At 49.8% G+C, this 26,076-nt stretch overlaps 2 protein-coding genes across 2 annotated transcripts; one reads left to right on the forward strand and one right to left on the reverse strand.

Annotated features, from left to right (window-relative positions):
• Positions 1-76: 76 nt before the first annotated feature.
• Positions 77-1,552, forward strand: LOC123076748 (probable serine/threonine-protein kinase PBL22). Its single transcript, XM_044498863.1, has one exon. The coding sequence runs from the start codon at positions 131-133 to the stop codon at positions 1,550-1,552; it is 1,422 nt and encodes a 473-aa protein (XP_044354798.1). The 5' UTR covers positions 77-130.
• A 21,146-nt stretch (positions 1,553-22,698) lies between these two features.
• On the reverse strand, positions 22,699-24,196 carry LOC123073593 (putative serine/threonine-protein kinase-like protein CCR3). The gene has a single exon (XM_044496673.1). The coding sequence runs from the start codon at positions 24,166-24,168 to the stop codon at positions 22,699-22,701; it is 1,470 nt and encodes a 489-aa protein (XP_044352608.1). The 5' UTR covers positions 24,169-24,196.
• Between the last annotated feature and the right edge of the window lie 1,880 nt (positions 24,197-26,076).

Raw genomic sequence — 26,076 nt, forward strand, 5'->3', positions numbered from 1 at the left:
AGCTCGTGCGCACGCTGATAAAAAGGCTACCTCCAATCCTCTTCCTTGTACTCGCACTAGCATAGTACTACTGGCTACTAGGGGAACGTACTCGTAGTCGTCGTAGTGCACCTGCAGTGAGTCATCGATCATGGCGTTGGCGGTCGTGGCGAATGTGGCCGCGGTCGCACAGCTCATCGAGCAGGCGACCGGCCTCGTCTCCAGGATCATTCGCGCGGTGGCGACGGCGCGCCAGAACAAGCAGGAGTGCGAGCACCTCGCGCTCCGCCTCTCCATCATCGGCGACGTGCTGTCTCGCCTGCCGCAGGCGGACCCGGTGGTGGAGCGGCCACTCAAGGAGCTGCGCACGGCGCTGGGCAAGGCGCACGAGCTCGTCCTTGCCTGCCAGAACCGAAGCGCCGCCAACCAGTTCTTCGGTGCCCGCCACCACGCCGATAGCTTCAGGGAAGTCAATGACAGGATCTACTTCCTTCTCAGCCTCTTCCCCATGGTCAACTATGCCGCCATCACCAGCCACCTCGCTCGAATCAGTCCCCAACACAACGGGGTGCCGACCACGATCACTGTGCCGCCGCCGGGCTCCACCTCTGCCTCCCTGCAGACTCTGACGGTGTTTCCTGATTACCCTTACATGTTCACGTGGGCGGAGATTGTAACGGCGACCAGCAACTTTGCCGAGAAGCTCGGCCAAGGTTGCTCGGGGGCGGTGTACAAGGGCCGTCTCCACGACGGCCCGGAGGTGGCCGTTAAGGTGCTGGACAAGCACAGGCCGCATGAGACGTTCGTGCCGGAGCTCGTGATCACCTTCCGCCTCCGCCACGACCACATCGTGCGCCTCGTCGGCTGGTGCGAGGAGGAGGATGACCGCATGTTCGTCTACGAGCATATCAGCAACGTTACGCTCAGAGACCACCTGCAGCGTGTTCGCTCGTCGCCGGTGACGGCGGCGCCCTGGAGGACTCGCGTCGCGGCGCTGCTGGGCGCGTCCCGGGCCATCCAGTACCTGCACTGCGGCGCGCAGCCGGTGGTCATCCACCGCAACGTCAGCTCGTCCAACATCCTCCTGGACGCGAACTGGACGCCGCGCCTGTCCGGCTTCGGCGCGGCGGTGTACCAAGCGGCAGGCGAGGAGCGCGGCGGCCAGCTCGTCGAGGAGGTCGTCGGCACGCACGGGTACATCGACCCGGAGTACAGCCGCACGAAGCGCGTGAGCACGACCAGCGACGTGTACAGCTTCGGGGTGGTGATGCTAGAGGCGCTGATGGGCGAGGATCCGGCCACCCTGCAGCTGGACTCCATACGGAACGGTAAGCTAGCGCTGAAGGATGTGCTGGACCGTCGCCCGTCGCTGGACCCGACGCTGCCGCAGACGGAGGCGCTGGAGATCGTGGCGGACACGGCGAAGCGCTGCATCTGCCTGTCGCGGATGGGCCGGCCGGACATGTCGAAGGTGGTGGCCAACCTCGAGGAGGCGCTGGTGGTGATACGCAGCCATGAGCCAATGTCCATGGCACGCTTAAGCCTCATCCGACGGAGAACCAGTGAGAATTAACTAAACGGCGAATAAAGCCTTTGTATCGAAGGTTTTGTTTGTTGGTTTACCCCAAGAAATTGTGATGCCGTTCGAGAAACAAAATTGAATATTTTAATTAGTATGGATCAAATATGGACTGAAATGAGCGAATAAATAAACTCAAACGTGTCTACATTGTGAACGGAGTGTTTTATCTATCATGAAAAGTAGTTTTAAAATTTATGTATTAGGTATAGATGTTGTATTTTACTCTACAATCTTGATCAAACATTTTGAAATGGTTGACCTTATATTCTGAAACACAAGGAGTAGTTTTTTTTTTGCCTCCTTCCTCCATCTTCTCCTCGGACTAGGTTTTTTCCCTAGCGGATGTCCCCTTCTTGTGTTTTCCTCAACCATGCCCTAATCCTGGCGCATGCATGGGCTACTCAGAGCTTCTCCAACCCACAAATAGAGCTCCTCTATATCCTATGTCCCTCCCCCACACGATGCCTGTGTTGGGAATCGTAGCAGAATTTTAAAAAATTTCTACGCTCACCAAGATCCATCTATGGAGTATACTAGCAACGAGGGGAAAGGAGTGCATCTGCATACCCTTGTAGATCGCGAGCGGAAGCGTTCCAATGAACGAGGTTGACGGAGTCGTACTCGCCATGATTCAAATCACCGATGACCGAGTGCCGAACGGACGGCACCTCCGCGTTCAACACACGTACGGTGCAGCGACGTCTCCTCCTTCTTGATCCAGCAAGGGGGAAGGAGAGGTTGATGGAGATCCAGCAGCACGACGGCGTGGTGGTGGATGTAGCGGGATGCTGGCAGGGCTTCGCCGAGCTTCTACGAGAGAGAGAGGTGTAGCAGGGGAGGAGGGAGGCGCCCAAGGCTTAGATGTTGCTGCCCTCCCTCCCCCCCCCCCTCTATATAGGCCCCCTGGGAGGGGGGGGGGGGCGCCGGCCAAACCCCATCTAGGGTGGGGGGGGGGGGCGGCGGCCAAGGGGGTGCCCTGCCCCCCAAGGCAAGTGGGAAGCCCCCCACCCTAGGGTTTGCAACCCTAGGCGCATGGGGGGGAGGCCCATGGGGGCGCCCAGCCCACTAGGGGCTGGTTCCCTTCCCACGGGGCCCTCCGGGATAGGTGGCCCCACCCGGTGGACCCCCGGGACCCTTCCGGTGGTCCCGGTACAATACCGGTAACCCCCGAAACTTTCCCGGTGGCCGAAACTTGACTTCCTATATATAATTCTTCACCTCCGGACCATTTCGGAACCTCTCGTGACATTCGGGATCTCATCTGGGACTCCGAACAACTTTCGGGTTTCCGCATACACATATCTCTACAACCCTAGCGTCACCGAACCTTAAGTGTGTAGACCCTACGGGTTCGGGAGACATGCAGACATGACCGAGACGCCTCTCCGGTCAATAACCAACAGCGGGATCTGGATACCCATGTTGGTTCCCACATGTTCCACGATGATCTCATCGGATGAACCACGGTGTCGAGGATTCAATCAATCCCGTATGCAATTCCCTTTGTTAATTGGTATGTTACTTGCCCGAGATTCGATCGTCGGTATCCCAATACCTTGTTCAATCTCGTTACCGGCAAGTCTCTTTACTCATACCGCAATGCATGATCCCGTGACTAACGCCTTAGTCACATTGAGCTCATTATGATGATGCATTACCGAGTGGGCCCAGAGATACCTCTCCGTCACACGGAGTGACAAATCCCAGTCTCGATCCGTGCCAACCCAACAGACACTTTCGGAGATACCCGTAGTGCACCTTTATAGTCACCCAGTTACGTTGTGACGTTTGGCACACCCAAAGCACTCCTACGGTATCCGGGAGTTGCACGATCTCATAGTCTAAGGAAAAGATACTTGACATTGGAAAAGCTCTAGCAAACAAAACTACACGATCTTTTATGCTATGCTTAAGATTGGGTCTTGTCCATCACATCATTCTCCCAATGATGTGATCCCGTTATCAATGACATCCAATGTCCATAGTCAGGAAACCATGACTATCTGTTGATCAACGAGCTAGTCAACTAGAGGCTTACTAGGGACACATTGTGGTCTATGCATTCACACATGTATTACGATTTCCGGACAATACAATTATAGCATGAACAATAGACGATTATCATGAACAAAGAAATATAATAATAACCATTTATTATTGCCTCTAGGGCATATTTCCAACAGTCTCCCACTTGCACTAGAGTCAATAATCTAGTTACATTGTGATGAATCGAACACCCATTGCGTCCTGGTGTTGATCATGTTTTGCCCTAGGGAGAGGTTTAGTCAACGGATCTGCTACATTCAGGTCCGTATGTACTTTACAAATATCTATGTCTCCATTTTGAACACTTTCACGAATGGAGTTGAAGTGACGCTTGATATGCCTGGTCTTCCTGTGAAACCTGGGCTCCTTCGCAAGGGCAATAGCTCCAGTGTTGTCACAGAAGAGAGTCATTGGGCCCGACGCATTGGGAATCACCCCTAGGTCGGTAATGAACTCCTTCATCCAGACTGCTTCCTGTGCTGCCTCCGAGGCTGCCATGTACTCCGCTTCACATGTAGATCCCGCCACGACGCTTTGCTTGCAACTGCACCAGCTTACTGCTCCTCCATTCAAAATATACACGTATCCGGTTTGTGACTTCGAGTCATCCAGATCTGTGTCGAAGCTAGCGTCGACGTAACCCTTTACGACGAGCTCTTCGTCACCTCCATAAACGAGAAACATGTCCTTAGTCCTCTTCAGGTACTTCAGGATATTCTTGACCGCTGTCCAGTGTTCCATGCCGGGATTACTTTGGTACCTTCCTACCAAACTTACGGCAAGGTTTACATCAGGTCTGGTACACAGCATGGCATACATAATAGACCCTATGTTCGAGGCATAGGGGATGACACTCATCTCTTCTCTATCTTTTGCCGTGGTCGGGCATTGAGCAGTGCTCAATTGCACACCTTGCAATACAGGCAAGAACCCCTTCTTGGACTGATCCATATTAAACTTCTTCAATATCTTGTCAAGGTATGTACTCTGTGAAAGACCAATGAGGCGTCTTGATCTATCTCTATAGATTTTGATGCCTAATATATAAGCAGCTTCTCCAAGGTCCTGCATTGAAAAACACTTATTCAAATAGGCCTTTATACTTTCCAAGAATTCTATATCATTTCCCATCAATAGTATGTCATCCACATATAATATGAGAAATGCTACAGAGCTCCCACTCACTTTCTTGTAAACACAGGCTTCTCCATAAGTCTGTGTAAACCCAAACGCTTTGATCATCTCATCAAAGCGAATGTTCCAACTCCGAGATGCTTGCACCAGCCCATAGATTGAGCGCTGGAGCTTGCATACTTTGTTAGCATTCTTAGGATCGACAAAACCTTCCGGCTGCATCATATACAACTCTTCCTTAAGGAAGCCGTTAAGGAATGCCGTTTTGACGTCCATCTGCCATATCTCATAATCATAGTATGCGGCAATTGCTAACATGATTCGGACGGACTTCAGCTTCGCTACGGGTGAGAAAGTCTCATCGTAGTCAACCCCTTGAACTTGTCGATAACCCTTAGCGACAAGTCGAGCTTTGTAGATGGTCACATTACCATCCGCGTCCGTCTTCTTCTTAAAGATCCATTTATTTTCTATGGCTCGCCGATCATCAGGCAAGTCAGTCAAAGTCCATACTTCGTTTTCATACATGGATCCTATCTCGGATTTCATGGCTTCTAGCCATTTGTCGGAATCCGGGCCCGCCATCGCTTCTTCATAGTTCGAAGGTTCACCGTTGTCTAACAACATGATTTCCAGGACAGGGTTGCCGTACCACTCTGGTGCGGAACGTGTCCTTGTGGACCTACGAAGTTCAGTGGCAACTTGATCCGAAGCTTCATGATCATCATCATTAACTTCTTCCCCAGTCGGTGTAGGCACCACAGGAACATCTTCCCGCGCTGCACTACTTTCCGGTACGGAAGGGGTGACTATCACCCCATCAAGTTCCACTTTCCTCCCACTCAATTCTTTCGAGAGAAACTCCTTCTCCAGAAAGGACCCGTTCTTGGCAACGAAGATCTTGCCTTCGGATCTGAGGTAGAAGGTATACCCAATGGTTTCCTTAGGGTATCCTATGAAGACGCATTTCTCCGATTTGGGTTCGAGCTTTTCAGGTTGAAGTTTCTTGACATAAGCATCGCATCCCCAAACTTTTAGAAACGACAGCTTAGGTTTCTTCCCAAACCATAATTCATACGGTGTCGTCTCAACGGATTTAGACGGAGCCCTATTTAAAGTGAATGCGGCAGTCTCTAAAGCATAGCCCCAAAATGAGAGCGGTAAATCGGTAAGAGACATCATAGATCGCACCATGTCCAATAGAGTGCGATTACGACGTTCGGACACACCATTTCTCTGAGGTGTTCCAGGCGGCGTGAGTTGTGAAACTATTCCACATTTCCTTAAGTGTGTACCAAATTCGTGAGTTAAATATTCTCCATCACGATCTGATCGTAAGAATTTTATTTTCCTGTCACGTTGATTCTCAACCTCACTCTGAAATTCCTTGAACTTTTCAAAGGTTTCAGACTTGTGTTTCATTAGGTAGACATACCCATATCTACTTAAGTCATCAGTGAGAGTGAGAACATAATGATATCCTCCGCGAGCCTCAACACTCATTGGACCGCACACATCGGTATGTATGATTTCCAATAAGTTGGTCGCTCGCTCCATTGTTCCGGAGAACGGAGTCTTGGTCATCTTACCCATGAGGCATGGTTCGCACGTGTCAAATGATTCGTAATCAAGAGACTCCAAAAGTCCATCTGCATGGAGCTTCTTCATGCGCTTGACACCAATGTGACCAAGGCGGCAGTGCCACAAGTATGTGGGACTATCGTTATCAACTTTACATCTTTTGGTATTCACACTATGAACATGTGTAACATCACGTTTGAGATTCATCAAAAATAAACCATTGACCAGCGGGGCATGACCATAAAACATATCTCTCAAATAAATAGAACAACCATTATTCTCGGATTTAAATGAGTAGCCATGTCGAATTAAACGAGATCCAGATACAATGTTCATGCTCAAAGCTGGCACTAAATAACAATTATTGAGGTTTAAAACTAATCCCGTAGGTAGATGCAGAGGTAGCGTGCCGACGGCGATCACATCGACCTTGGAACCATTCCCGACGCACATCGTCACCTCGTCCTTTGCCAGTCTCCGTTTATTCCGTAGTTCCTGTTTTGAGTTACAAATATGAGCAACCGCACCGGTATCAAATACCCAGGAGCTACTACGAGTACTGGTAAGGTACACATCAATTACATGTATATCACATATACCTTTGGTGTTGCCGACCTTCTTCTTGTCCGCTAAGTATTTGGGGCAGTTCCGCTTCCAGTGACCACTTCCCTTGCAATAAAAGCACTCACTTTCAGGCTTGGGTCCATTCTTTGACTTCTTCCCGGTAACTGGTTTACCGGGCGCGGCAACTCCCTTGCCGTCCTTCTTGAAGTTCTTCTTGCCCTTCTTGAACTTAGTGGTTTTATTCACCATCAACACTTGATGTTCTTTTCTGATTTCCACCTCCGCTGATTTCAGCATCGAATATACCTCAGGAATGGTCTTTTCCATCCCCTGCATATTGTAGTTCATCACAAAGCTCTTGAAGCTTGGTGGAAGCGACTGAAGGATTCTGTCAATGACCGCGTCATCCGGGAGATTAACTCCCAGCTGAGTCAAGCGGTTGTGCAACCCAGACATTCTGAGTATGTGCTCACTTACAGAACTATTTTCCTCCATTTTACAGCTGAAGAACTTGTCGGAGACTTCATATCTCTCGACCCGGGCATGAGCTTGGAAGACTAATTTCAGCTCCTCGAACAACTCATATGCTCCATGTTTCTCAAAACGCTTTTGGAGACCCGGTTCTAGGCTGTAAAGCATGCCGCACTGAACGAGGGAGTAATCATCAGCACGCTGCTGCCAAGCGTTCATAACGTCTTGGTTCTGTGGGATTGGTGCATCACCTAGCGGTGCTTCTAAGACATAATATTTCTTGGCTACTATGAGGATGATCCTCAGGTTCCGGACCCAGTCCGTATAGTTGCTGCCATCATCTTTCAGCTTGGTTTTCTCTAGGAACGCGTTGAAATTGAGGACAATGTTGGCCATTTGATCTACAAGACATAGTGTAAAGATTTTAGACTAAGTTCATGATAATTAAGTTCATCTAATCAAATTATTTAATGAACTCCCACTCAGATAGACATTCCTCTAGTCATCTAAGTGAAACATGATCCGAGTTAACTAGGCCGTGTCCGATCATCACGTGAGACGGACTAGTCAAGATCGGTGAACATCTCCATGTTGATCGTATCTTCTATACGACTCATGCTCGACCTTTCGGTCCTCCGTGTTCCGAGGCCATGTCTGTACATGCTAGGCTCGTCAAGTCAACCTAAGTGTATTGCGTGTGTTCCGAGGCCATGTCTGTACATGCTAGGCTCGTCAACACCCGTTGTATTCGAACGTTAGAATCTATCACACCCGATCATCATGTGGTGCTTCGAAACAACGAACCTTCGCAACGGTGCACAGTTAGGGGGAACACTTTTCTTGAAATTATCATAAGGGATCATCTTACTTACTACCGTCGTTCTAAGCAAATAAGATGCAAAAATATGATAAACATCACATGGAATCAAATAGTGACATGATATGGCCAATATCATTATGCTCCTTTGATCTCCATCTTCGGGGCACCATGATCATCTTCGTCACCGGCATGACACCATGATCTCCATCATCATGATCTCCATCATTGTGTCTTCATGAAGTCGTCACGCCAACGATTACTTCTACTTCTATGGCTAACGCGTTTAGCAACAAAGTAAAGTAATTTACATGGCGTTATTCAATGACACGCAGGTCATACAAAATAATAAAGACAACTCCTATGGCTCCTGCCAGTTGTCATACTCATCGACATGCAAGTCGTGATTCCTATTACAAGAATATGATCAATCTCATACATCACATATATCATTCATCACATCTTCTGGCCATATCACATCACATAGCACATGCTGCAAAAACAAGTTAGACGTCCTCTAATTGTTGTTGCAAGTTTTTACGTGGCTTGTAGGTTTCTAGCAAGAACGTTTCTTACCTACGTATGACCACAACGTGGTTTGCCAATTTCTATTTACCCTTCATAAGGACCCTTTTCATCGAATCCGTTCCGACTAAAGTAGGAGAGACAGACACCCGCTAGCCACCTTATGCAACTAGTGCCTGTCAGTCGGTGGAACCTATCTCACGTAAGCGTACTTGTAAGGTAGGTCCGGCCCGCTTCATCCCACAATACCGCCGAAACAAGATAAGACTAGTAGCGGCAAGAAGAATTGGCAACATCAACGCCCACAACTACTTTGTGTTCTACTCGTGCATAGTAACTACGCATAGGCCTGGCTCATGATGCCACTGTTGGGAATCGTAGCAGAATTTTAAAATTTTCCTACGCTCACCAAGATCCATCTATGGAGTATACTAACAACGAGGGGAAAGGGGTGCATCTACATACCCTTGTAGATCGCGAGCGGAAGCGTTCCAATGAACGAGGTTGACGGAGTCGTACTCGCCGTGATTCAAATCACCGATGACCGAGTGCCGAACGGACGGCACCTCCGCGTTCAACACACGTACGGTGCAGCGACGTCTCCTCCTTCTTGATCCAGCAAGGGGGAAGGAGAGGTTGATGGAGATCCAGCAGCACGACGGCGTGGTGGTGGATGTAGCGGGATGCTGGCAGGGCTTCGCCGAGCTTCTACGAGAGAGAGAGAGAGGTGTAGCAGGGGAGGAGGGAGGCGCCCAAGGCTTAGATGTTGCTGCCCTCCCTCCCCCCCCTCTATATAGGCCCCCTGGGAGGGGGGGGCGCCGGCCAAACCCCATCTAGGGTGGGGGGGGCGGCGGCCAAGGGGGTGCCCTGCCCCCCAAGGCAAGTGGGAAGCCCCCCACCCTAGGGTTTGCAACCCTAGGCGCATGGGGGGGAGGCCCATGGGGGCGCCCAGCCCACTAGGGGCTGGTTCCCTTCCCACGGGGCCCTCCGGGATAGGTGGCCCCACCCGGTGGACCCCCGGGACCCTTCCGGTGGTCCCGGTACAATACCGGTAACCCCCGAAACTTTCCCGGTGGCCGAAACTTGACTTCCTATATATAATTCTTCACCTCCGGACCATTTTGGAACCTCTCGTGACGTCCGGGATCTCATCTGGGACTCCGAAAAACTTTCGGGTTTCCGCATACACATATCTCTACAACCCTAGCGTCACCGAACCTTAAGTGTGTAGACCCTACGGGTTCGGGAGACATGCAGACATGACCGAGACGCCTCTCCGGTCAATAACCAACAGCGGGATCTGGATACCCATGTTGGTTCCCACATGTTCCACGATGATCTCATCGGATGAACCACGGTGTCGAGGATTCAATCAATCCCGTATGCAATTCCCTTTGTTAATCGGTATGTTACTTGCCCGAGATTCGATCGTCGGTATCCCAATACCTTGTTCAATCTCGTTACCGGCAAGTCTCTTTACTCATACCGCAATGCATGATCCCGTGACTAACGCCTTAGTCACATTGAGCTCATTATGATGATGCATTACCGAGTGGGCCCAGAGATACCTCTCCGTCACACGGAGTGACAAATCCCAGTCTCGATCCGTGCCAACCCAACAGACACTTTCGGAGATACCCGTAGTGCACCTTTATAGTCACCCAGTTACGTTGTGACGTTTGGCACACCCAAAGCACTCCTACGGTATCCGGGAGTTGCACGATCTCATAGTCTAAGGAAAAGATACTTGACATTGGAAAAGCTCTAGCAAACAAAACTACACGATCTTTTATGCTATGCTTAAGATTGGGTCTTGTCCATCACATCATTCTCCCAATGATGTGATCCCGTTATCAATGACATCCAATGTCCATAGTCAGGAAACCATGACTATCTGTTGATCAACGAGCTAGTCAACTAGAGGCTTACTAGGGACACATTGTGGTCTAGGCATTCACACATGTATTACGATTTCCGGACAATACAATTATAGCATGAACAATAGACGATTATCATGAACAAAGAAATATAATAATAACCATTTATTATTGCCTCTAGGGCATATTTCCAACAGCCTGAGCACCGCTGTCCTTAGTGCGCAAGCTTCATCTTTCGTATGCATCCTTCTTGTCTTGAATCTCCTCACCGACATTGTCATCACCACCGTTGGAGCATTCGCGAAGACACCAGACTACCCCCAGTCCTCCACCATGGAGTCAATTGCAAAAAACTACCACATTTGTGGCTTGGTTTGCGGAAAACCACCAAGTCGGTAATCCGTTGCAAAAAACTCCTTGGTGGTTTTCGTATGCATCCTTCTTGTCTTGAATCTCCTCACCGACATTGTCATCACCACCGTTGGAGCATTCGCGAAGACACCAGACTACCCCCAGTCCTCCACCATGGAGTCAATTGCAAAAAACTACCACATTTGTGGCTTGGTTTGCGGAAAACCACCAAGTCAGTAATCCGTTGCAAAAAACACCGTGATTTCACTAAACTCTTTGCAAAAAGCACTGACTGAGTGATTTGCCCGTTTGATCAAGTGGGGCCGGATTGTAAGGAGCTTAACTGGCAAAAAATTAGCACACACACCCCTAGATATTTACAAAAAAACGCAATCAGATCCCCGGTGTGGACAACCGCTGTGCACTGGCCCTGCCGTCCGGTACGCACGATGACGCCGTCGTAGGCGTCGGAGACGGCTACGGCCGCGGCGGATGACGAGGAGGCGGCTGCAGTGCGTGCATTTCCGAGGCGTTGGCCTACCGGTGCTGCAGCGACGGTGGCGGCCGGGTCGTCGACGTCGAGCACATGGCGGAAACCAAGGCGGAGGGGCAGCAGTTCACCTGCTCGACAAGATGTGGTCAAGGGCAGGGGTGGAGGGGGAGGAGGGGACGAGCTGAGTCCACCTGCTCGACAAGATGTTTCCGTCGCGGCGTCGCCCTTCTCCACGAAGGAGGACGAGCTCAAACCAGAGGGCGCCGACGCTAGCGCGGAAGTTGAGGGCGCCCTACCTCAACTTCCTCCAGGTGAAGGGCACCGACGCCAGCGCGGATGCGGCCGTGGCTGCAGCACCTCATATCGACGGATCCGACTGCAACCGAGCTCAACGACGACGGATTCGAGCGAGCGGACGAGGCCCTCATCTGATCTGCGCACGGCGGCTCAAGATGTCCTCGGGTAGGAGCAGGGCATGGCGGCTCAAAGCGTCCGCGCCATGGAGGGATGGCGGCGGGTGGGCTTACAGCGCGGCGACGGGAGCCGACGGCGGCTGCGAGGGCACGTGGCGGTTGCCTCCTCCTGATCAGATGGGGGGCAGGGGATTGGGAGTTGGGGCTGATTGCTTGTTATTTTTAGACCTAGGGGTGTGTATGTAATATTTTTACTAACACACTTCCTTACATTCTGGTCCCACTTGTCAGAAAGTGATCAAACGGGCCAAATCACTCAATCGGTGCTTTTTGCAAAGAGTTTAGTGAAATCACGGTGTTTTTTTGCAACGGATTACCGACTTGGTGGTTTTCCGCAAACCAAGCCACAAATGTGGTAGTTTTTTGCAATTGACTCTCCACCATGTGAAGTGTATTGTCCATCAGAGTGTTCACGGGGAACACAAGCCTAATTAGGCCACTTGAAGAGCAGCATTGATGCCCGACAGAAACTCGAGGAGGAAGCCAGAATATGTATCTTTCGTAGTTGTTATGGTATTTGGAAAAGGTCCAATTTCCCTGTTTACCAACTGGAAAAGAACTAACGTCAATGATATATTTTTGGTACCATATAACACATGTTTTGCTATTCAAATTGACGACCGAAAAGCCCGTGTGTGACTTATAAATCTGGATAGAGGGGTACTCAACACCACCATGCCCGGGGAGCAGGCGCTCTGCCACTAACGGCGGATGTCGGCCCTGCCCGGGAAGGCGAGAGGGACGTAGATCAAGTGCCTAGCTAGGCTCAAAATAATCTCTCTCCATTTTCATATTAATTGTCACTAATTTAGTAAAACTTATACTTAAACCCAACTTATACTATACTCCCTTGAGCTAATATGAACGGAGGATGTATAATTTAAGTTGGGTTCAAGTACAGTGTTCAGTAATTAACATTCTAGTGTGCCATAGGTTCACTAATTTGCATTATTCCGTAGTTTGTATAGACAGACTTGGTCTCTAAAGCAACTAGCACCGTATAACAAATTAAGATTCCTCATAGATACCTAGCAACTACGCGGCAGATTACCCCCACTTGTACTAGTACGACTACTTCCGGCTGTTGATTAATAAGGGATTGGGAACAGTTCGTACTAGTACTCACGTAGTACAGTCAGTGAGCCATCATTTAGTCGGCGGTTGGTGTGGGACATGCACACGCGGTGACGCAGCTAGCTCGCCGGGAACGACCTCGTCCGCAAGATCATTCGGGTGTTTTTTTTTCGAGGGCAATCATTCGGGTGGTGGACACGCACCCAAGAACACAAACCTCGAAAACCCGAAATGGGCCCAAGGAATAAAGTGAAGCACTGATAAAATTTGTTTTTATTTTGTTTTTAACCTTTCCTGCTGGTATATTTCCCTTCGGGTATTGTATATACAGTATTGATCCTCGGTTCTTTTCTTTCTCGATGGAGTTTTTTGAGCATCATTAAAGTCTAGATATTTTGTCCATTCCATTTCATACTTCTCTCATATATAATGAAATATTTTGACAATATAAGTTGCAAATATGTGTTTTGATATATTACAAATGAAAAGGATGATTTTTAAAAAGTTTCAACCTAACCGAACGAAATAAAAAATAAATCAAAACTACACGGGGTACCGAAGGAATGGCCTCTGAGGCCGCCGGAACCTCTAGCGTCGTCTATGCCATTGTCGCTCGCCACCCCCCCCCCCCCCCCTCCCCAATAACTTTTTTGTGATATTTTTCCCATGCATGATTGAATGTTGAGGTGGACATTATCCCATCCATAATTGTATGATGATGTGGCATGCATCGCACCTGAGTGGGGTGGGGGTGGGGGAGGCGGTCAATTTCCAAAAAATGGGAGGCCTTAGACAAAACCAGAGCGCATGCACTCCCTAGTCTAGATCGATTCGATACTTTTGCTTGTTTTTTCAGGATTAATGTGGAACCATCATTGGTCTATCCAATTAGTAGATACTCCCTCCCTTCCAAAATAAGTTACTCAATTTTGTACTAACTTTAGTGCAATGTTACTGTTAAATTGAGTCACACATTTATTTTGGGATGGAGGTATTACTGTAAGATAGAAAGAGATAAATATAAGACAAGAATTGAATACATGATACATTGTGTCTACTATATTATTCCAGGCCTCATATTTATATATATTAGATCCGTATTTATGTCACCTATAACCTCATACATGCTGTAAATACTTCCAGCAGGCATGGAGCCATGGACTATCTTCTTGCTGAGAGTCACATGCAACTTTATTGCAAAGAAAATAAGATGATAATGCCCAAAACGGCAAACATATTAGACATAGCGTCAATGTTAGATAACAGTTGACGGCGAGCTTATTTCTTCAGTTCCTCAGCGCCAAGGCTGGTAGCTTTTCACTCGGCAGATAACAGACGGCGTCCGCGCCCCTGCTGATCCGCGGCAGCGGTTCGGTCTTGCGCGGTTGCCACCACCGGCGTTGGCGGCTGAGGAGCGGCAGGGCCGCACCAAGGGCACCCCGCGTGGACCGGCCGTCCGCCCTGCGGCGCCGGAGGCCCGCCGTAAGAACCGTAGTACGCCCGGAAACCAAACGTACGTACTTAGTTTACATGTACAACACGATCGAGTGCAATTAGTGCCGCTGGTGTTATTGTTACTTCGGATGCCCGCAGAGCATGGCATGGGGCAGCAGATGAGGAAGGCAGCCAGGACGGTCTGGTAGAACCATCGGATGATCGTGGCCTCAATGGCAGACCACTCCGTGTAAGCGCCGGCCGGATTTCACCGGGATTCGGCCATAGCCATGAATATTCCTCCCATCCTCCCTCACAGCGAGATACAGTAGTCTGGCCGAAGCCACCAGTTCAATCCCGAGTCTCAGTCACACACACACACGCCAATAAGAAGGCTATCGTTACACCCCGTTAACGGGTCCAGTCTGGGCCTGCAAGCCACTGGGGAAGGTTACGGTGACGAGTGGGCCGGGCCTCCGGCCCACGAGCTGGAGTTGTAATCCTTTGTGCCTTGACTTGATCACCCTTGACACCAGTCGCAGTGCTGGAGCTGTTGACATTCCCCCCTTCTTGAGAAGCGGCTTGCCCCCAAGCCGGTGCCCGCGGAAACATCTGCTGGAGTGAGTCCTTGTCCTCCCAAGTAGCCTTGTGATTAGCAGGAAGTGAGCTAGATACCTGGTGATTTGGAGGAATGAATTTCTTCAGTTGGGACACATGGAAGACAGGGTGTATCTTGCTAGCTTCGGGTAATTGTAGCTTGTAAGCGACTTCACCAATCTTCTCCAGCACCTCAAATGGACCAAAGAATTTGAAAGCCAACTTGTGATTAGCACAATGGGCCACTGTCGCTTGTACATAAGGTTGCAGTTTGAGAAAGACTAGATCTCCAACAGTAAAGGCACGCTCAGTCCTCTTCTTATCAGCTTGCGCTTTCATCCGCTGCTGGGTGCGAAGCAAGTGCTGATGAACAGACTGTTGAACCACTGCTCTAGCTTCCAGCCATTGATGAAGATCAACTGGGGCTACTGTATCTGAAACTGAGATGCCAAAGTAACGAGGATTGTGACCATACAACACCTCAAACGGGGACTTGTTCAGAGCCGAATGCCAGTTTGTATTGTACCAGAATTCACAAAGGGCAATCCAACGTGCCCATTTCCTTGGATGTGCGCTGATAAAGCAATGGAGGAAACACTCCACTTGTTGGTTAACACGCTCCGTTTGCCCGTCTGTTTCAGGATGGTAAGCTGAGCTCATATTAAGTGTAGTACCAGTTCTTTTGACCAACAACTGCCAGAACTAACTAGTGAAAACCGGATCCCTGTCTGAAAAAATCAGCCGGGGCATACCGTGTAGTTTGTAGATGTTATCCAAGAACAGTTCTGCAATTTTCTGTGCATTGTAAGGGTGTTTCACTGGTATAAAATGGCCATACTTCGTGAACTTATCAATCACAACCATGATGCAGTCAAACTGGTCAGAATGAGGCGAACCGGAAATGAAATCCATGGTTACTGTATCCCAAGCTCTAGTTGGCACTGGCAGAGGAGAGAGCAAACCTGGGTAAGCTACCCTTTCTGGTTTAGCCTGCTGGCAAACAAGGCATGATTGAACATACTGTTTCACAAAGTTTTTCATACCCACCCACTTGAACAAGGCATGAATCCTTTTATATGTTACTGGGGAACCTGAATGACCACCAACAGGGCTGTCATGGAAAGCTTGACAAATTTTGGAGTGCAGAGTAGGGTTATTGCCTATCCAAATTGTTCCTTTGTATTTGATGAGCCCTTGCACTAACTGATAATGTGGTTTAGAAGCAGGTTGGACAGCCAACTGTTGTAGCAGGTTTTGAGCAATAGGGTCTTGTGTATAGCTGTTGAGGATCTCTGTTAACCACTCAGGTTGTGCACAAGATATAGCCATCAGCTGATCACCATTGTGTGGCCGTCTGGACAGAGCATCTGCATTAGTATTCTCTAATCCTTTCTTATAGACAATCTTGTAACTGAGGCCCATCAGTTTTGTTAAAGCTTTCTGCTGCCAAGGAGTGTGAATTCTCTGCTCAGTCAAATTACATAGGCTCTTTTGATCAGTTCTGATGACAAACTCTTGGCAGTGCAAATATGGCCTCCAATGGTCCACTGCTAGCAATATAGCCAAATATTCCTTTTCATAAATGGACAACCCTCTATTTCTTGGCCCCAATGCTCTACTTACAAAGGCTACAGGGTGACCTTCTTGCATGAGCACAGCACCTATCCCCACATCGCATGCATCTGTTTCCACAACAAATTGCTTAGAATAATCAGGCAGGGCCAAGACTGGAGCACTAGTGAGTGCCTGTTTAAGTGTAGAGAAAGCAGTCTCAGTGACTGAGGTCCACAGGAAAGGCACCCCCTTCTTACGGAGATCTGTCTAGGGTTTACTAATGATGCCATAGTTTCTGATGAATTTTCTGTAATAACCACTTAGGCCCAAAAATCCCCTGACCTCCTTCACATTGGCTGGAGTGGGCCACTCCTGGATAGTAACAATTTTCGAACTATCAGTTGAGACACCTTTATCACTGATGACATGGCCCACAAAAGCAATTTCTTGTTGGGCAAATGCACACTTGCTCAGCTTCACTTTCCACTGTTTCTCTTGCAGAATACTCAAAACCTGCTCCAAATGCTTTAAGTGATCCAGGTATGTTTTGCTAAACACTAGGATATCATCAAAATATACCACCGCACATTCCTTGGATACTGGGGCTAAGTCACTATTCATGGATCCTTGGAAAGTATTAGGGCCACCTGTTAAACCAAAGGCCAAAACTAGGAACTCATAGTGTCCACAGTGAGTTTGGAAGGCAGTATTAAATTCTTCCCCTGTAGCCAGCCTGATTTGGTGGTAACCACCCTTGAGATCAAGTTTTGAAAACCAGCGAGCTCCTGCTAATTCCTCTAACAATTCTTCAATCACTGGAATTGGATACTTAGCTTTGACAGTTAGTGCATTCACATGTCTGAAATCAATTACTAGCCTCCATGTGTCTTCCTCCTTTTTGACCATGAGAGCAGGTGAAGAGAAAGGACTCTTACTGGGCCGGATCAATCCATTCTTGAGTAACTCAGCAACTTGTTTTTCCATCTCAGTCTTCAAATATGGAGCAATTCGGTATGGCCTAATGGAAACTGGCCGAGGTCCTGGTACTAAAGGAATGGAGTGATCAAATTCTCTCCTGGGTGGCAGTCCAACAGGATCAGAGAACACCTCCTGATATTTGTCCAATAAGGCTTGGATTTCAGGTTGATATGAAGTAATTTCTGTAGTCTTTGTGGCATATATTGCAATGACTGTGTAGGCACACTCCTCTGGCAGCTCCCCTTGTAGTGTAACAATTTTAGCCTTGTATTGGAAAGACAACCACTTCTGTTCCCAGTCAACTTGCATAGGGCTGTGGTGAGCGAGCCAGTCCAGCCCCAATATTCCATCATAATTTCCCAATTGCAGCAACCTGAAATCAGTGTAGAACTCATTACCTTGGCAGTTCCACAGACACTGTTTGACCTGTTTATCACACTGGAGTTTACCACCACCTGCAACTGAAACAGACACTGGCTTGATTGCTTTAACATTGCTCAAAATGGAGAGCCACTTGTTATTGATGAACGAATGAGTACTGCCAGAATCAACCAAAAACTGCATAAAGGTGCCTTGCATCTGCACAGACAACTTAAAAGACATGGTGGTAGGTCCCTGTTCACAGGCAGCCGCTGAAATAAGCATGAGATTATCTGAATCACTGTCGGTGTTGTCAGGAGAAGTTGTAATTGAGCCCTGGAGTTGCTCAATTAACTCTTGCACTACATGTAACTACACTGTCGGTTTGCATTGATGATCCTTAGACCACTTCTCGCCACAAATGAAACACAAGCCTTTGGCCTTCCTATAGTTTCTCAGGTTAACCCACTTCTCATCAGTAGTGTTGTGTTTAGAGCTGTCATGATTCCTCCTGTCCTCAGTGCTGCGCGTTCTGGAGCCAGTGGTAATTACAGGAGCGGTGATTCTCTTACTATTACCCACCAACTGCAGTCCCGTGCTCTCTCCCAATTCCTCATGCAGGAGAGCCAACTCATATGATGTATCCAGGTCCTGGGGTTTCTGCATTGCGATGGTCATTCGCACCCTGGGTTTAAGGCCATCCACGAATCTAGTAGTGTAGTGGAGTGCATCTGGATTGTCCTCATATGCTGTCAACTGATCATAGAGTTCGGCGAACTGCTCCACATATTCTTCCACACCGCCGGTCTGCGATATTCTGAACATTTTCCTTAGCAAGTTCTGATGTTGATTCCTTCTGAACCTGTTCTGCAGAACTTGACAAAATTCGGTCCAATTTAGATGAGGTAATCGTCTCTATATAGATTCCAGCCAGCGGGCAGTAGCACCTTCGAACTGTGAAGTTGCATAAGAAACCCATCGGCCATTGGGAGTTCCCCACAGCCTGAAATAGTCCTCGCATCTAGCCTGCCATAATCTGGGATTGGTTCCATCAAATCTGGGCAGCTCAACTCGCGGACCTGAATGAAATTGCTCAACTGCTTCCCCAACGACGAATTCCCTGGGTGACTGGCTGTCGCGTGGGGATTGGAGATCTCGCAGCCCTCGCGCTGGTGGTGGCACATACAGCGGTTGCCCCTTCCCTCTCTGGATCCGGTCCCGGGCGGTGAACTCTGACGAGAAACCTTCCTGGCCTGATGCCGCATCACGGACCCCAGACGAGCTCTCTGGTCTCTGATCCCCTTCCAATTTGTCGGGTCGGTCCATCTCCTAGCGGATCTGCTCCATATGCAGGTTGATCTCTGAGCGGACGCCATCGATCCGGGTGGAGATCAGGCCATCCAGGGTACGGGTAGTGTCCTGCAGCAACTTGGTCATGGATTTGAGCAGGTCGTCGCCATGTACCTTGAAACGGTGGTTGAGGTCGTCGGAGATCGAAGATTTGAGGATTTCGTGGATGTTCCTCCCTTCCGCCGAGAGCTTGTCCATGGCCTCCTCCCGACGGCGGAGGCGAAGACGGGTAGCGTGCAGGTGGCGGGGAATCTCCAGGATCGGAACGGCTCTGATGCCAGATGTAAGCGCCGGCCGGATTTCACCGGGATTCGGTCGTAGCCATGAATATTCCTCCCATCCTCCCTCACAGCGAGATACAATAGTCTGGCCGAAGCCACCACTTCAATCCCGAGTCTCAGTCACACACACACGCCAATAAGAAGGCTATCGTTACACCCCGTTAATGGGTCCAGTCTGGGCCTGCAAGCCACTGGGGAAGGTTTCGGTGACGAGTGGGCCGGGCCTCCGGCCCACGAGCTGGAGTTGTAATCCTTTGTGCCTTGACTTGATCACCCTCGACACCAGTCGCAGTGTTGGAGCTGCTGACACTCTGGATCGCCCCGCATGTACTCGTTGTCCACAGAACTGTCGATGTGCTCCGTGAGATAGTACTCGCGGAAGATGAGGTTGAAGTAGGTCTTTCACGCGTAGTATGATGTACTGGAGCTGTCGAGGCGGATAGGGACCCGGGCCTCAGTGTTGAGGTCACGGATGGCGGCAGCGGAGGGCTCGGGGCCGGCGAAGGGGTTCGACGAGCGGATCATGGAGGAGCCCGGGGAAAAAATGGCGGCGCGGCTAGGGTTAGGGTTTTTTTTTGTGTGGAGAGGAGGAGGAGAACAGCGGCGGCAGGGGGTGCGGCGGCTGTGGAGGGGGGCTGCGGGTGAGGAAGGGGCAGCGGCGTCGGGTGGCGCGACGGGAGGCAGCGGGTGGCAGCGCGGTGGAGAGAGGCGCGGCGGCGGCTGCGGGTGGCGCGCGAGTTGGGCGGAAGCGGACTGCACGGGCGGCTGCGGCGCGAGGAAGGAGAGGGAGGACCGCGGTGGCGGCGGGGTGCAGCGGTTGTGGGTGCGGCGGCGGCGACGGTGGCGCGAGGAGGCGTGGCGGCGGCGGCGAACCCTAGGGTTGGACCGAGAAGGATGATACCATGTAAACGAATAGTTTGCAATACAATCGTCGTTGTATTGATGGGGATGCACCATGCATGTATATTTAAGTACATGGTAGGCCTCGACCTCAACTATACACAACTAGGAGGTGGGCCACAACACGTAATACATGCAACACAAATATATACTCCCTCCGTTCCTAAATATTTGTCTTTCTAGAGATTTCAACAAGTGACTACATACAAAACCCTAGAGATTGGCGGAGCTCCGATCCCGGCAGGCGACGACCATGTCATGCGCCTCCTGCAGCGTGCTGTTGAGCTCCTTGAGCGGCGCCACCACCTCCGGTTCCTGCGGCAAGGTAGACAGCACCCCGTTGATGGTGGGCACGCGGCGCGCGATGAGGTTGCACTCCAGCTTGTTCTGGCGCGCCGTCTCCACCGCCTGCTTGATCTTGCAGATGAGCCCAAACGCGTTGCCGACGAGCTGCGTCACCGCCGCCGCATGCCCCACAACCGCAAGCGTCGCCATGATGGCTCAATGTCAGTGTACAATGTACTGGTCTACGAACACTAAGTACGTGTGGTGTTCCCCAATTACTAGTTAATAATCAGCAACCAGAAGTAGTCATAGACTCGTAGTACAAGTGGAGCTAGTTGCTAGGTTTTTTATGTGGAATCTTAATTTTATTATGGAGCTACTCGCTTCAAAGACTAAGTCTGTCCCAACTTCCAACTTACACTGGAATAATAACGCAAATTATTGAACCTATGGCACAATATAATGCAAACTGACAATGGAATAACGCAAACTATATATTGAACCTATGGCACTAGAATCCAAACTTGCATTCAAATGCAAATTATTGAACTTATACCATACACAAATCTTAAACTTAAGTATATTTAACATATGGTCTATGTCGCTCATCTTTTGGTCAGGGCTCACATCTGCTGACAAAGACGGCACGCATCGTTCCCTGGACTAGCTCACACACACATGTTCCGCGTAAACCATGACTGTGAGACCGTGTCGAGTACTCCTTTCGCGTTGTGCAATAAACTAGCGCATGCATGCGCTCATGAGAGAGAGAGAGAGAGAGAGAGAGAGAGAGAGAGCGCAATATCATGCTTCAGCTTCCTTGGGTGTCACTTTAGTTACGAAAGATAAAATTTTGAGAGGAAAAAGGCTTGTAGATGTGATCTACCTAGGGTCACACGTTTAACGAAGTTTGGTATGGGGCTTGAGATTTTTCATTATGTCTCGTGTTTTAGACACAAAAAGTTAAACTAGCAAGTTGAATAATCATGCTTGATGATAACACGGGTAGCTAACGGTTTGCAACGTCAACCCTAGCAGCCACGATAAAATTGCAAAAAAGATTAGAGGCATTTAACTTGTTTTTGCAGGACGTACATGTGATGTGTTGTGATCTTCGTCATGGGAATGAGATTGTATGCGATGCTATATGTTGCAATTATTATTTACATGTCATGTGTTTTATGGTATGACATGATGGAAAGAGCCATTTAATTGTCATTTATTCAAGCTGCATGTCAAATTTCATGCAATGCATTTATTTTATTAGCTATAGAGATAGTTATAGTTGTAATTGCAAAGACATGGAGATGATTATCATGCATTGGTGGACCTTGATGTTATGTTGTAGGTGAAGAAGGTGTTCTCGTCCAAAGGTGTTGGAGGAAGGGGACACGACAATACCATTATCACATAAATATAATGAATTGTATGTGATGTTAATCACTTTTATGCACCTTGTGTGATGCACGCGGTAGTGTCATGTCGCATCATTTTTCTATGATTTTTTTCAGTGGGTTTAAAAATGTGTTAGCAACATATCTACACTATTTTTCTCATATTTTTCCACATGATTTTTGGAGGAGACTTTTAAGATTACAGAAAGGCATTTTTTAAAGATGAGTGGTGAATATGCAAGAGGCTTTCTATGATGGATTATTCTAGAAAACGCACGCATTGTACAAGAGGTGTGTTATAAGTAGATTAGGGTGAATCTAACCGGTAATTGCTTCCTTATATTAAGTAATACCCGTGAGTTGTTTGTGTTCATTGCCAACGGCCACGTCCCTGGTGGATGCAACACATCTGTCTCTCTATGGAACCAACGCCTCTCCAACATGTATACAAATCTAATCATCAATGAAATCATTAACCGTTCAACCATTATTTTTCATTCTTCAGAAAATCGATGGGAGGTGAAAGAAAACGTTCGGTACTGTCGCGGAGAATTAAATGGGTATTTAAAAGATACGGAGACATTCTCTTGTAGTCTCACTAATTGCTGCGTATGATCTGGAGCGCCCTGTGGAGGTTGGCCACGACATCAGACATGGCCAGGCGCCGGTTCTGCCCGCGCGGGCACAGGCAGCGGCTCGCCGTGTATGCCACGAGATCCAGCGCCTCCAGCTGACGTGACGTCGGCTGCAGCGCCGGGTGGCCATCCAGCACATCCCGCAGCTTTCCGTTGTGTACGCTCGGGAGCACGGAGTCCACGAGGAGGCCGAGCGTGACGCCGTAGATGTCCGGCGGCCTCCCCGTCAGCGCCTCCAGCACCACCACCCCGAAGCTGTACACATCGCTCGCCGTGCTCACGCGGTGCGTGCCGCTGTACTCCGGGTCTATGTACCCGGGCGTGCCGACGACCTCCTCCACGAGCTGGCCGCCGTGCTCCTCCACACCCGCCGCTTGAAACACCGCTGAGCCGAAGCCGGACAGGCGCGGTGTCCAGTTGGCGTCAAGGAGGATGTTGGACGAGCTGACGTTGCGATGGATGACCAGCGGATCCGCGCCGCGGTGCAGGTAGTGGATGGCCCGGGCCACGCCCAGCAGCACCTCCACGCGCTTCTCCCAGGACGTCGTCACGGGCGACGAGCTAGGGCCACCGCCCAAATGCTGCAGGTGGTCTCTAAACGTGCCGTTGCCCATATGCTCGTAGACCAGCATGCGGTACTCCTGCTCCGCGCACCAGCCGAGGACGCGGACGATGTGGTCGTGCCGGAGGCCGGAAAGGATGTTGCTCTCCGCCATGAACGCGTCCTCCATGCCCTGCCGCCTGTGCTTTTCCAGCACCTTCACGGCCACCTCCGTGCCGTGGTGGAAGTGGAACTGGAACTGGAGACGGCCCTTGTATACCCTCCCCGAGTTGCCTCGGCCGAGCTCGACGGCAAAGCTGGTCGCCGCTGCAATTTCCGACCACGTGAGCGCCCTGGGGTTATCGGAGGAGATCGAGCTTACCTGCGGCTGCGACACCACCACCAGTTGAGTCTGCAGGGAGCCAGAGCTGAAGCCTGGCCACGGCGCCATGGCTATTGTGGCAGTCGGTGTGCCGATGTGATTGGGATGAAGGACTTGGTTGAAGTGTTGCCGGGCCATGTAGCTGTTTAGGCTGAGGTTGAGGATGACGATATCGGACGTAATCCTGTTGTTGACTTGATTGAAACAATCGGCGTGGCGGCGGGATCCGAAGAACTGGCTGACGGCGCCCCGGTTCTGGCAGGCGATGACCATGCGGTGCGCCTCCTCAAGCGTGTTGTTCAGCACCTTGAGCGGCGGCGCCATCTCCTGGTCCCGCGGCAGGTTAGACAGCACCCCGTCGACCGTGGACACACTGCAAGCGAGGTGCTGACACTCGAGCCTGTTCTGGTGGGCCGTCTTCACCGCCCGGATGATCATGGCGACGAGCCCGATCGCCTGCCCGATGAGCTGTGTTACCGCGGCCGCATCCCCCACGACCGCCAACGCCATGATCGATGGCACACTCTGGTCCTGCTGTACTACGAGTGGTACGTTCCCGTACTATAGCTACAAGTAGACGAAGGTAGCCTTTTTATCAGCGCGCCCTCGAGGTGTTTGTGGAAATGGTCTGTCGCTCCCTCTCTGCAGCGTGTTGGCGATGACCCGAGGAGTTGTCAAAGTCAAGCTCATCCTACGATCCATCCCCTCTCGACCCACCCATAAGCACGACGTTGCGAGACTTCATATAAAACGACAACCACAGAGCGGTTTCAACGGTTTGGCACACGGTTTGAATGTTTCTTCTTCTTCTTTTTTTCTCTCCGATCAAATCGTTATATTAGTTCACTATAAGCAAAGAACTTCTGATCCAGCTTTTAAATATTTTTTATTTTGTTTAAGACTAATCGAGATTAGCATCATCACAAGATTACTGGCATGACAAGTCGCATAAACATACTGGGAACATGTAGCATATATGCATATGCAGAGAGAGCCTTCGCTCAGTGGTTGCGCATGTGGTTGTGCAGTCTAACAACCCGAGTTCAATCCTAAAATTGACAAGTGATACACAGGGGTTTTTCCCCATTTATTGAAGATCAAACTTCGTGTGGAGTGGGACCAATCATCAAAAAATATCTTGATACTTATAAATAATGGTACTCATACTAAAATGGATGTATGCATCCTGCCGCTACGTCGGCAAATGTCGGAGTGGGGGCGGGCCCTGGCCCATAGATCCAGGGTGGGTGGTCGCCGCGGAATGCGGCAGTCAGGGTAGCGCCCCTGCTACGCGGCGGCGATCGAAGCCTCCATGGCCGGCGGTGACCTGAGGTTGGGTGTTGCGGTGGTGGTGCTCCATTCAGCGAGGGTGGCGGCTACGTGTAGATGGGTGGCAGTTCCGTTCTCGAGGCATCGTTGTTGCAGGTAGTGGCACCCCACTCATGATTGGACGATGATGGGACCTTCGATGCCGTTGTCCCTCCTGGGGGCATCGTTTTGGAGAAGTGCTAGTTGGACGGGACAAGAGGAGGAGCGGTGTTACATTTACCGCAAGGCCGACGGCGGATCCCGGCGGCATGGCGCTGCAAAGGTTGGGCGACGGGTGCGTGTGGATAGATACGTGCAGGATGGTGGCACTGTCTGGCTTCATGGTGGCGTCGACGAAAGATCAGGCAAGGTCGATGCATCAGTTCCTGCTCTAGAGATGGACCGGCGGAAGAGGGCGGCGGCAACCTCTGAGAGTGCGTCGGACCGGTATGGGACCCACTCCCAGTGTGTGGCTGGCCTTGGGCATCCGACTATAGATGTTAGGTTTTAGGGGGGGGAAGAAGAGTGGGAACGAGAGCTTCTTTCACTTGTTTGTTTTCCTACAACGGTATCTCCGAACTCAACGGCTCCCACGATTCGGAGCGATAGCGAATTCATATGAGGACTACAAAGCGAATAATTGCATTCCTTCCAGGAGGTCGAGCGTGCAATGTCTGTTTGGTATTCGGCCCGGATATTCGTCCCAGCGTTATCAACGGGATAGGAGTAGCAACAAGTGGTGCCTAGATGGTTGCTTTAGATTGATTGATGTATTACTTTGCATGATCTTTCTGAATAATTAATAAAATGTATGCATGCATCGTTCAGATGCAGAGGCTGGGGGTATATCCTCCTTTTCAAAAAAATAAATAGCATATAGGCACACTACAAGGATCTGGGTCTATTGCAACAAAACCATTTGGCAAATGACAACAAAAGCTAGTGCCCAGCACTAACAGTTTGGTGATGAAGAGAAGAAAAGAGTAGTTGCTGTTCTTTTAGTGATGTTGCTACTTTGAGTGATGCTATGTACACACTGTTGCTATGAACATGTGGTTTCTAGTGTTGTCGCTATTTTCATTACTTTGTCGTTAACTTATGGTCGTTTGT

The sequence above is a fragment of the Triticum aestivum genome, chromosome 3D, assembly GCF_018294505.1.
Source record: "Triticum aestivum cultivar Chinese Spring chromosome 3D, IWGSC CS RefSeq v2.1, whole genome shotgun sequence".
NCBI classification, from domain to species: Eukaryota; Viridiplantae; Streptophyta; class Magnoliopsida; order Poales; family Poaceae; genus Triticum; species Triticum aestivum.

Excerpts from the sequence above, each read along its gene's own strand:
- LOC123076748 (XM_044498863.1), top strand. The coding sequence starts at position 131 with ATGGCGTTGGCGGTCGTGGCGAATGTGGCCGCGGTCGCACAGCTCATC.
- LOC123073593 (XM_044496673.1), bottom strand. The coding sequence starts at position 24,168 with ATGGCGTTGGCGGTCGTGGGGGATGCGGCCGCGGTAACACAGCTCATC.